The sequence below is a fragment of the Leopardus geoffroyi genome, chromosome D2 (assembly GCF_018350155.1).
Source record: "Leopardus geoffroyi isolate Oge1 chromosome D2, O.geoffroyi_Oge1_pat1.0, whole genome shotgun sequence".
In the NCBI taxonomy this organism is placed as follows: domain Eukaryota; kingdom Metazoa; phylum Chordata; class Mammalia; order Carnivora; family Felidae; genus Leopardus; species Leopardus geoffroyi.
Window position 1 is genome coordinate 67,771,903 of NC_059334.1, and position 12,608 is coordinate 67,784,510.

Here is a 12,608-nt window from a genome sequence, read left to right on the forward strand (position 1 = left end):
CATCTTGCTCAGGGATCACAAATCACCTACTGTTCACGGTCTGATCGTAAAGGGCTGGGGAAGACCCTTCCCAATGAGAACGAGTCAGAGGCCAGGCCTGCACTCCGGGAGGGGGTTTAGGATCACCTTGCACTCGCACAGAGCTTGTTGAAAGGCTTTCATTCCTTCTAGGCTCCTTATTCCCTCGCTCCTACGTGCACAGCCCTCATGAAACAGAGAAGGCAGGCATGGTCCCCTAACTTAGGTCAAGGAAACAAATCTCTGAGCAGATGAGTGTCACACAGTGTGAGAGTGGCAGGGCATACTGGCAAGCCAGGTCTCAGTGGGCCAGGCCTGGGCTCTTTCCAGGATGGAGAAGAGAGGAGACCCCTGGGCTTGCTAAAGGGCACTTGGCAGCCAGAGGCTCCAGACAGGATGTTCGAAAAGGCTACAATCCAAGGTGGCTTGGATTCCAGTCATGCCCTGGGCCCTAGTTAAAATGAGAGGACAGGTGTTCACTGCTTAGAATAACCCAACAGGGGCTGAGTAAAGGGCAGGGGTATCACTATCATTTGACTTTCAACAAGTCCCCAACTTCCCAAGCCCCTCTGGGCCTCCAGTCTCCTTAGCTGTAAAACGTGGTAAGGGAGGAGCACACGCAGAGTAGTGTTTCCCAGAGTTCTCCTACCACCTACACAGCTCTTACACCGGCTGCCAGCCCTCTAGACCTTTACTTCTTTTCTTTAGACCATCTTTATTTAAAAAATATTTTTTTTAATGTTTATTTATTTTTCGAGAGAGAGACAAAACACAAGCAGAGGAGGGGCAGAGAAAGAGGGAGACACAGAATCTGAAGCAGGCTCCAGGCTCTGAGCTGTCATGGGGCTCAAACTCACGAACGGCGAGATCATGACCTGAGCCAAAGTTGGACACTCAACCGGCTGAGCCACCCAGGAGGCGCCCCTCTTTAGACCACATTCAAATCAACTTAGTTTGTTAAATTCTGTCTTAAGAAACAATTTTTATATCATCATGGTCTCAAATACTAGAAATATTTTTTCTAGTATATGCTGAATTGCTTTTAAAACAGAGAATATTTAAATAAACCTAAGTATTAGTATATACCACCTAAAATCATCTCTCATGCCACACTCTGGACAACACAGGACTCAATGAGTTCTAAGGGCCCTCAGATTCTCAACATGGCTCTAGCCCAAAGGGCTCATCTAGGGAGAGGACATCTCTGATCTGACAATCAGTCCCCGAGATCTTCCAAAACAACCTGTGTTTCAAAGACAAAGCTGCATGATGCCACAACTGGGAAGGGGCTGGCAGCTGGAATGTGGCCGACTTTGGATGGGCCTCAGCAGGGCTACCAACCTTGGGGATGGTCTCGCTTACAGCGTAGCTGGCCTTGTCGCTGACCCACACCTTCTCCCTTGGGGAGAGATTGGCACACAGAGCCTTGAGCTCGCCCAGGATGGACTTGTAGGGAAGCACCTGGATTCTGTATTCGGCTTCTAGGCCCAAGTCAAAAAGCAGATGCTCCTTCACATTGGGGGCATCTATGCGGTCACCATCAATGAAGAGCCTGCAGAGGGGCCAGGGGTGAGGTGACAGAAAAAGGAGGACATGTGAGTGAGGGGGGGAAGCACACACCCACACATACACAACAGGCTCCACCTTCTAGCAACCGAAACCAAGCAGTTCCCCTTCCTCCCCATTCCCTTCTCAAATCCTGCTCCCCAAACTGTGCCCCTATCCCCGTGTAAGTTATCACCATCCACTCCATTCCCCCAGCCGGGACGTGGACACTGTCCCTTCCCTCCACTAAGATCTTTGGGCCTATAGTGTAAATCCTGATCAAATCTGTCCAGCTTTGACCGTGGCCTTGCCTAGTCACCAGCCAGGTTCAGGCTGCCCCCATCTCTCTGCTGGATTAGCACCAGAGCCTCCTAACTGGTCTCTGCATCTAGTCTTGCCCCTGCCAGCACAGTTTTCCCAGCCATAGTATTCTTTATGATTTACAAACCTGATCATGTGAAAAAAGTCATTCAATAGCTCCCCAGTGTCCTCAGGATAAAGGTCCGAGCTCCCGGACACTGCTCATGGGCCTTCCTTTATGTGGCCCCTGCTCACCTTCCAGCCTCACACTCTATGTTCCCACCACACTGAACCACTCCAGGCCCTCCTCAGGCAGCGTGCTCTCTCCTGCCCAGAGCCACTGAAAATGTCATGCCCTCTGCTTAGACCACCATTCTCCTCACTCCCCGCTCACCTAGCCAACGCACATGCGCCCTTGATCTCTGCTTCGATATTACTTTCCCCAAGAGTCTCCTCTGATGCCCAAGTTTAGGTCAGGCCCCTCCTGTAACATCCATACCCATCCCACTGACGAGTCAGTGCCCACTTACATGCCCTGAAGCCCCTGAAGAGACATTCATCCCCCAGCTCCAGCCCAGCACCCTGTCTCATTCACCCTAGCACCCAATAGAGACCCTATCAACTTAATAAATGTTATCTGAATAAAGAACCATCCAAATAAAAGAACAACTGCAGAAAGGCCACAAACAATGCTTTAATACATAAAGTTTGACGGTGGGGGGGGGCTTCCAGTGTCATTTCTGACCTTCCAAATGCCTGGGTTTATTTGAACTATGGCCCCAAGACTGTATAACTGAGCTGTACATCCCTATGCACTGGCTGCTACAAAATTTAGAATCAAATGTGTGGCCTGACCAAGACTTTGCAGCAGGAATTTTGTGAAATAGCTTCATTCTGGTTTTGTTCTGATGTCCTGCCTGGTTTGTTTGGTTTTTTTCCTATCTTCTAGTACCAGAGAGACTTTCATAGATTTCAAGTTATTTGGAAGATTAAGAGAGAGGCAGGATGTAAAAAAAAATACCTGCTGTTAAGGAAGACAAGAAGGGAAAGGAAAGAGGAGCGGGAAAGGGAGAAAGCAGAAGAAAAGCAGTGCATCAGCGGGACGTCAGGTAGTGACGGGGTCGACCAGCAAGGGGAGACGGGGAATCTGAGGAGCCGTGAGGAAGGAAGGACTTTCCAGTGTGGCCCAACACTCACATGATCGTCTCCAATCCTATGATTGCATAGGAGAAAAACACCGGATTGTGCTCCACATCTGATCCTCGGAGATTGAACAGCCCTTAAAAAAAAAATAAAAGCCCCATCACTTGCCTGACTTGAGATTACAAGAGAGAGCCTGTAGGGGGAGGGAAACGCTTCAACAACCATGGAAGGCTTCCATGGAAGGATTCCGTGGCATCTCTCAGAAAAGCCGGAAACCTCACTTCCTCGTTCCACTTGGAGCTGCAGTCGCTCATGCCCGCCAAATGATGGCACCAAAACTGTTTCTTATGCTACCATATTGCTGTCCCGGGAACAGAATGGAAGTTAGTCAAAAAACAGGAGGATTACCCTCCAAAGAGGTGAAATTGTCCCCCTGGTGGTGACCTGCCAGACCTGGCCTTGCTGCAGCAAACTGGCATTCCCAAGTAAAGGGAAAGGAACCAAGCACTCTCTCCCTTCTGAAGCAAACAACGTCCTCGGGTAGAAAGACTGAGACCCACCCAGGATGGTGAGGGAGCCCAACAAGGCCCTCCGGCTAAGAGTCAAGGAGCCCCGAGGAGGCGGAGCTTCCCAGCAGAGGAACAAAAGCAGGGAGTGAGTGGTAGTGGCCTTTAAGCCCAAGAATGAAACCCATATCGGAGCCCACCCAAGGGTCAGCTATGATACCGAACTGGAGTGGAGGCCCCACCTACAGCCAGTGTTAAAGGTGTTTGGGGAGATCACTGTATGTTTGAAGGAGTTTGGGGAGATCACTGTATGTTTAAAGTCTGGGGAGATCATTGTATGTTTAAGAAACTAAAGTGGCCAGCAGAGAGAATAGCTAGGGTCTCAAAGCTTCCAGATGCCTAATGCTTGCTCTCCTGAAGAATACAGTATTTAAAAACTCCTAGTGAGAAAAGCTCTACGTCTATTTTAAAATAATGGCTTCTCATAACAAAGCAATGAAGCTTTACCTATCAGACGAGCAGTTTAAAAATGACAGTACCAGGGCACCTGGGTGATTCAGTCGGTTAAGTGTCTGTCTGACTTCGGCTCAGGTCATGATCTCACGGTTTCTGAGTTCGAGCCCTGCTTCGGGCTCTCTGCTGTCAGCACAGAGCCTGCTTCAGATCCTCTGTCCCCCTCTACCTCTCTGCCCCTTTGCTGCTCACTCTCTCTCTCTCTCTCAAAAAATAAATAAACATTACAAAAATTTTTTTGATAAAATTTTAAAAAATAAAAATGCCACTACTTGGGACTGGGAAGGGTGTGGCAAGACAGAAATATTCCTATCCACTGTAAACAATTCTAGCAGGTAAATGGCAAGATGGGTCCAAAGGCCTACCATGTGCACACCCTCTAACCCATAATACCACCCCTGAAAGCAACCAGAAATAGAAGAAAATCATCAGAAACCAAGACACAGATTTTGATGCACTAAGATTTTGATGGCGGCATCATAATAAAATCATGAGAAAATCAAAAATAACCTAAGGTCATCCTTAAGGGAATGGGTAAAGTAAATTATGGTATAACCAACCATATGATGGGATATTTATATTTACTTAAGTTACGATTATATATGCTTAAAGTATGCTGATACTTTGGAAAAAATCAAGCTTCAAAATTATATACGCACCAAATATTAACAGTGATGATCTCTGGGTAACAAAAAATAGGTGCTTTTTTTTCTTTTTCTTTTTACTTCCTCTACATTTTCCAGGTTTTCCACAATGGGAATGTGTTTTCTTAAAACCAAAGGGAGAAATTAATTTTATATATGTTATTTTCCCTGATGTCGAGGTTATTAATTAATTAAGGATATAAGTCACTGACGCATGTCAAGTATCACTGATATCTGACAAAGTTTTGGGGCTGGGGACTGGAGACATAGGACACTGTGTAGTAGGGTCTCTTTCTCTAACGAGAAAATTAAAAAATGAGGTAGTGCCTCTTCTCAGTCACCCTGGGTCAAACCCAGTCAGAAAAGGAAGACGGAACAGGAAGATTCACCAAGATTCCTTCAGGTTCTAGAGGATGACAGCTACTAAACAATTGCATGCAGGTTGTTTAAGGTCTAAAGATTCAGAAACTGCTATTGTATCAAAAAAGCTGGTGAAAAATATTTATAGTTCCTGAGTTTTCTGAGGTACAAATATTTCTAGAACATGGGGCGCCTAGGTGGCTCAGTCAATTAAGTATCCAACTCTTTTAATTTATTTGTATTTTTTTTATGTTTATTTATTTTTGAGAGAGACAGAGACAGAGACAGAGAGAAACAGAACACAAGTAGGGGAGGGGCAGAGAGAGACACAGAATCTGAAGCAGGCTCCAGGCTCTGAGCTGTCAGCACAGAGCCCGACACGGGGCTCGAACTCACAAACCACAGGGTCATGACCTGAGCTCAAGTCAACACTTAACCAACTGAGCCACCCAGGTGCCCCATAAGCTTCCAACTCTTGATCTTGGCTCAGGTCATGTTCTCATGGTTCATGAGTTCAAGCCCCATATCAGGCTGTGCGCTGACAGTGTGGAGCCTGCTTGGGATTCTATCCCTCTCTCTCTGCCCTTCCCTTGCTTGCTCTCTCTCTCTCTCTCTCTCTAAATAAGTAAATAAAAACAAAAATTTTTTAAAAAGAGAAATATTTCTAGAACATTCTCACTGTGAAGAACACAGTGGCCTACAGAAAAAGTACAGAGAAAAAAATAATCTCCTATGGTGCCACTTCTACAGCTATAAAGAGACATGAATATTGACAGACACACAAATACTGACAGACATTAGGTGTTAGGAAGGAATGTCCTTCCTCAGAGGTGTCCCAGTCCTGAAGAGACTGGTCAGAGGTGGACATCCACCATAGATTTAACATCAGCCCCTGGCTGTAATACCACTTTGGGCAAAGCTACATTCCCCTCTCCCATCCTCTATAATTCTTTCTCCATCCTACTTGGTGCATCATATACCCATTGGTGACAGAAGTCTTTTGTTTATTCCCTGGCCACTCAGAAAGCTGATCTGCACGAACACACAGATTCCCAGAGAACCAAGGGAGAGACTGGGTAACATGCCCAAACAGTAAAGCCAGAGCACTCACACGCAATCTCATCCAGGGCAGTGACCACAAACCACACGACGTTCCTCTCGGCCATTTTCAACCGAAGGTCTGCAACCTTGTCCTTCCAGGAGATGCCTGCAAGAAACAAACGTGCTTGCGGCTCTGGCCCTGGTTCCAGGGACCCACGGGAGCCAACTGAAAGAACCCATCCCAAACATTCTGAGCCAGCACCACCTGTTATAGGGAGCATGTTGGTTGAGCAAACAGGAGGCCTAGATTTAAGCCTCTGTCCAAACCTGTTGACTTTCAAGAGCCCTGACTGCCTCACCGACAAAATTAATACATTTGTTCATCCAACAAATGTCTATGAAGCACCTAGACTTCCCAGGCATAGATATCTGCCAGGCATTGTGCTGGTCACCGTGACTACAGCTCTGAGTTATACCCAGTCCCTGCCCTCAGGGGGCTTACAACCTAGGTGGGAAGGCAAATAATTAAACCAGCAACAGTTACACTTCCGTGTAAGAACTGGCACAACAGGGGCGCCTGGGGGGCGCAGTCGGTTAAGCGTCCGACTTCAGCCAGGTCACGATCTCGCGGTCCGTGAGTTCGAGCCCCGTGTCAGGCTCTGGGCTGATGGCTCAGAGCCTGGAGCCTGTTTCCGATTCTGTGTCTCCCTCTCTCTCTGCCCTTCCCCCGTTCATGCTCTGTCTCTCTCTGTCCCAAAAATAAATAAACGTTGAAAAAAAAAAAAATTAAAAAAAAAAAAAAGAACTGGCACAACAGCAGAGGCACAGGGAGCCACGAGAACATACTGCCCAGAAGGGAAAACTCACCCAGTCTTACAGGCCGGGGGAATACCACCCACTTTACGTTCTTGGAGCCGAGAGACTCGCCCTTCGGTGCTAAGACCTAGGTACTCCCTGCAATCTGACTCACTGGGACCACTACTTCTAAATCACACTTGCCCTGTCATAGCCAGGGCCTCCCTATGGCTCTCCAGATGGAATGGTAGCCCTGGGGAAGCTCACCCCATCACCACCACGACCACCACCATCCCCACCATGAAACGGTACTTTCAACTCCGGTTACAGCCACCTGGGAACAGGACGACCCTCTGTCTTATTCACCCAGCACCTGGCACAGTGTCCTGCACATAGTAGGTACTCGTGTTTGTTGAACACAAGTCTTACCCTCAACGTCTGCTCTCCCCTCTCCTACAAGTAATAGGTCAGCGCCTCTGATTCAGCTTCTAAAAAACTCAAAACATGCGAATGGAAAATGTCTAGCTGACCCTGGGCCACTCCCTGGACCTAACCCCCTGAATCTGAGCTACCCTCCGGTGAGGGCATCACAAGGAGAGCAAGCTGGGGGCTGCCCCCACAACCAACACCGCTTTGAAGATCAGCTCGGGAATGCTGTTTAAAACTTGGCAAGAGTCTGGGCTGTAATGCTTTCTTCCCAGGACCCCTCTGGGCAATCTGCCTACATTCCAGACATCCCCCATCCACCTCTACTCTGCTGTTTCTACCACACGACTCCCTCCCCTTCAGCCCCACCTCCCTGGCCTCTCTCTGTATCCCTCACTCATAAATCCACACTTTCAGCTCCCACAAACGGTTCGCAGAACTTGCTCCACACCGACCACTATCATACAGGCCTAAGAAACCCATGCCCCAAAGCCGCTAAAGCAGAAAGTACGAGATGGGGGGGGCGGCCTAAGGAGGTAAATCTACAAACGCAGGCAAAAGAAAAAGAAATGGAAGCTAGAAACCCCTCGGCCCTGTTTCCAATATCAGACACGTGAGAGAGGCAGTGAGCAACAGCGTAGTAAAAAAGCCATCTTAGCAGCAGCCAAAGGTCTGCCCAGAAGAGCAGAGCAAGAATAAATTATGCAAAGTAGGTGGTAAGTAGGTGCCAACCCTGGAAACAAATAAAGCTCCTGCCTTCATGAAATACCCCACCAGTGCCAGTGCCAGCATAGGGCAGAATCCTCCCGTGAGCTCAAGCTCAACTCTGATTCAGGACAGCGATGAAGACAAAGGTGACAGGTGGAAGGGACGATGGCTGGGGGCCCTGCTGCATGCAGCACAGTTCTGACCTGTGTAATCGAGGCCCAGGGTGAGGAGGGGCCTGCACGGGCGCTCAGGACGGTCTGTCCAGATTTTGTCCACAAGGTTCTCCTTGACAGGAATGAGGTGGTGGCCTGCACTTCTCAGAACCTTGGCCATCTTCTTCCAGTAATCTGGGGAGAAATACACGTGGCCCAGCCATGCATGAACTGAACACCATCTCGGCCAAGGCAGGCAGCAGAGCCTTGAGAGCCCAGCGCCTTCTGAAAGGCGATCCTCCCGTGGCCTAGCGCTGAGTGCGTAGGACGCAGAACTGCAAAGAGGTGATCTTCACCACCAACCGCCTTCCCCTGCCTCTCTGCCAGAACTCCTCTCCTCACCTTGATCTTTACCATGACGTCAAGTCACGCAGAGCCCCCAGAGGATCCACGTCCCACAAACAAAGAAGAACAATGGAGAGGCATCTAGAACCCACTTCCTCACCCAAGCTGGAAGGACCCCAGCTCACTCACCAGTAGGAATGATCAGTGGGTCCACACCAACCCTGGATCCTTCAGGAAGTACACTCACCAGCCAGTCTTCCTGAGTTGGTGTGTCCTTCAGACCTACAGAGGGAAGAACAGAGAAGAAACCATTCCCAGTGGAACCAAGCTCACGGTCCTACCCAGAAGGAAGCAATTCACCAACATCATATTGACAGGGCCTTTATTAAGAGCCTTCTCTAAGGTAGATTGGTGGCACTTGAAAAAATCTGAACTTCCCTCAATCCTGGAAGGCTGCAAGAAGTATAAGATGGTGTGTTTTTCTTTTCTTTTTTTTTTTTTTTTTTGAGAGAGAGAGAGAGAGAGAGGAGGGAATGCACAAGCGGGGGAGGGGCAGGAGGGAGAACAACAGTCCCAAGCAGGGTCTGTGCTGTTGGAGCAGAGCCCAATGCAGGGCTCAATCTCATGAACCACAAAATCGTGACCTGAGCTGAAATCAAGACTCAGACGTTTAACTGAGTCACCTAGGTGCCCCTTAACACCCAGGTGTATTAAGACGGAAGCATACGATAAGAGTAAGAAGACAACAAAAAGAAAAGGCACGATTTTCATTCGACTCCTGGTCAAAACAGCACCCCGGGAATCACTGCAACATAGGTACACGTGTCACTGCAAACATCTCCGCCATCAGTCACTTTACCACCAGTGGTCACTTGAAGAGCACTTGGGTGGTGACTGGTGAAGGCTGGGAGCTGGGGGCCTCCCTCACATCCCACACCAGGTAAGAGAAACACACGCCATGGTACTCTCCCCTCACTGGAAGGCAGGGTGGCAGAGAGAAGGCTCCCGCCCCTCAACCAGGCCTGACTGGAGGGCTGAACACAAGCCTTTGCAGCAAAGAAATCTTTCCAAAGATTAAGACAGGAACACACAGGTACCCGTCACCATCATCTTTACAATGGCTCCCTGGCTTTCCAACTCCCGAGAGCAAATAGCCCTTCCCGTTTCTTCCGAGGGATTCGTCATACGACACCAAACAAGCTCCAAGAAAGGAACTGAAGTTATTTTTGATATTCCAGTTTTTCTTTAATCCAAGCCAATACCTTCTATGTTTGGATGCGTGCTTCTTAACTGATGAGATTTTTACTAAAAACTTAACAGCTTGGTGAAATACATGTATATTTAGAGTGAAAGTTCATATATTCTAAACCAGTACTTATCTTCACTATTTTCCCTACGGACTGCTGATAACCACATAACCACAGAGGGGAAGTTCAAAGATTTATAAAGAAATGAGCTCACGAACTTCAATTCCAAAAACTGCCTAAAAGCTGGCACTGAGCTGTTATTTTGCTATTTGATTCTTGGCTATTTTTTTCCCAAACCGCTAAAAAGCCACTTACTAACGAAGCTTCTTTTAATGCCCCTCGTATGACTTTTATAGGATGAAGTCATGCTATTTCCTAGCAGACAGATATCTGGCAAAACCCCAGGGATGAATCACTCCCCAACCAAACCCACCAGAATTTCCCTATGCAGGAGAAATGCCTGAGGAAAGAGGGGCTCAGGCAAACTAGAGACAGACTTGGAAAGAAGGAAGATTCATTCCCCGGTGAAACCAAATACCTACTTGAAGAAATGAGCAGAATTTGCTCCTCTGACACTCTGCCCCCCACAAAGTGCTAACAGACCTGACAGCTGGAGATGTGGGCTCCAAGAAGAGATGCCCATACCCCAGGGGTACACTGATCCACCAGGGCACAAACAGAAAATTTTAGGAGGTCTATTTGTATTCATTTTTTCTAAAAAACAAAGAAATTAATTTTTGTTCACATTTGAAATGCAGATGGACAGCAGCACATATATCTAAACACATAAACAAGTATACATATATGTTGAGGGTGCATGAGCCATTAACGGAGGCATGCAATCAGAAAGTTTAAAGGTCACTAGCCTGTTCATTTATAACAGCCCCACAGCCCCGAATGCATGCTTGTGTGTGTGTGTATGTAAATGTGAGAGAAAGAGGGTTTTCTGGTGCCATGACCTGGATGGTGTCCCCCAAATTCACATGTTGAAGCCCCAACCTCAATGTGACTGTATCTGGACAGAAGAATTTTAGGAGGTAATTAAGATTAAATGAAGTCAAAAAGGTAGAATTCTAATCTGATAGGATTGGTGGCCCTTTAAAAAGAAGAAAAGAGATCTATCTCTCTGCCGTGTGAGGACACAGTGAGAAGGCAGCCACCTGCACATCAGGAGGAGGGCTGACACCAGAACCTGACTATACTGACACCCTGATCTTAGACTTCCAGCCTTCGGAACTGAGAAAACAAACTTGTGCTGTTTAGGCCACCTCGTCTCTGGTATTTTGTTATGGCAGCCAAAGCTGACTAAGATACCCTCAAAAAGGTCCATGACCTCATAAAACCCTTGGGTCCCTTCCCAAAGCTGGCCAACTGAAGTTGGGCTGGCCATGTCTCTACACACCCATCTTCATGAGCGTCCAGTTGCTGTCCATCTGCTTGGCAGCCTGGAGAAAGTAACGTCCGTCGGTCCACATGGCCGCATGCTCTTCCGTAATGATGGCTGTGCCTGCAGCAGGGGAGTAAACAAACAAAAGAGAAACGTTTCTGACAACCACGCAGAAGCTGCACACGGTGGTGGCAGGCAGGCAAGCACAGTGAGCCCTGGGGCCCAGCCTCCCACCCTCACTCCAGCGGCGCAGATGGGCCTTTGACTCCAGAGAAAGCTCCAGGCAAAAGAACACAAAGCCACTGAGAACAAGCTGTGGGCCAAGCTCTGAAGGCTGCCTGAGGCCTGGTCCCTGCACAGTACCCCATTTGCACAGCTCGAGTCAAGGCCAACAGAACAGAGGACTGTGCACCTATGGTCAAAATGGCCTCATAATCAACAACACGGAGGTGAAAACGATTCCAGCACAGTGATCTGCTCTACTCCAGAGGAATGGTCTCACCTTTTCTGAGAAACCCACTGGACTCTACATATTCACGGTGACTCACTGGTCACCAGCAGGGGTTGACATCTCCCACCCCTACCTGCCCTCAGTTCCTACAGGCCTGGCAGAACTCAAGGCTTTCAGCAGAGGTGCCAGCCAAAAGCAATCCTAAGGGGCCAACCAACACAAGCACATACACAAAAGGAAGTGGTTCTTGCCGAGTCTAACTAGCCTAATGATGGGAGTCTGAAGGGGGAAAAATCACCCTAAAACTCAAGGACAGGGCAGTTTTGGAAAAGTTAGGACAGGGCACCAATGTAGCTCAATGTTCACCTTTATTATTTAAGTTTTTTAATGTCTATTTATTTTTGAGAGGGAGAGAGAGCCTAAGTAGGGGAGGGCCAGAGAGAGAGGCAAACACAGAATCCCAAGCAGGCTCCAGGCTCTGAGCTGTCAGCACAGAGCCTGACAGGGGGCACAAACCCATGAACCGTGAGATAACGACCTGAGCCGAAGTCGGACACTTAACTAACTGAGCCACCCAGGTGTCCCCACTTTTATTATTTACACTGAAAGTGAAATTACCCAGAAGCCAAGCAAGCACTTGGAGAATTACACAGGACCAGCAAGCTAAGGTGAGGGTTCTGGGGTACAGTTAGTGACCATTACTTATAGAGTGCCGTTGACACAGGTATCTTCAGTTTAATTAATACGGTTTTCTGTACATATATTATTTTCAATGAAAAGTTCAAAAACATTTTTTAAATGAAAATTATTTAAAACTGTAATAGCAAATAAATAAATACAATAAAACTTTAATAGCAAAAGCATAGAGAAAAGGGCCATTAAAAGCTGACCTTAGGGAACTGGGGGATGCTGGGAATTCACACCTTTCTGCAGAGGTTCAAGGGCGAGTGTCCGGCTTGCATTCTCTTTTGGGTCCTATCACAGGCTGAAGCCTGGCCCCATTATTTTTGGGAAGTGAACAAAAGTA

At 47.8% G+C, this 12,608-nt stretch overlaps 1 protein-coding gene across 5 annotated transcripts in view; it reads right to left on the reverse strand.

The window, feature by feature from the left end:
* Positions 1 to 12,608, reverse strand: part of XPNPEP1 (X-prolyl aminopeptidase 1) — a 58,457-nt gene that overhangs the window by 16,299 nt on the left and 29,550 nt on the right. For all 5 annotated transcript variants that reach the window (XM_045438839.1, XM_045438842.1, XM_045438840.1 and 2 more), the window contains 6 exons: positions 11,146 to 11,250; positions 8,686 to 8,778; positions 8,203 to 8,346; positions 6,141 to 6,236; positions 3,061 to 3,142; positions 1,360 to 1,570 (listed from right to left, as the gene is read on the reverse strand). In XM_045438839.1, the coding sequence (XP_045294795.1) occupies positions 1,360 to 1,570; positions 3,061 to 3,142; positions 6,141 to 6,236; positions 8,203 to 8,346; positions 8,686 to 8,778; positions 11,146 to 11,250 (731 nt within the window). The remainder of the gene's footprint in view (positions 1 to 1,359; positions 1,571 to 3,060; positions 3,143 to 6,140; positions 6,237 to 8,202; positions 8,347 to 8,685; positions 8,779 to 11,145; positions 11,251 to 12,608) is intronic.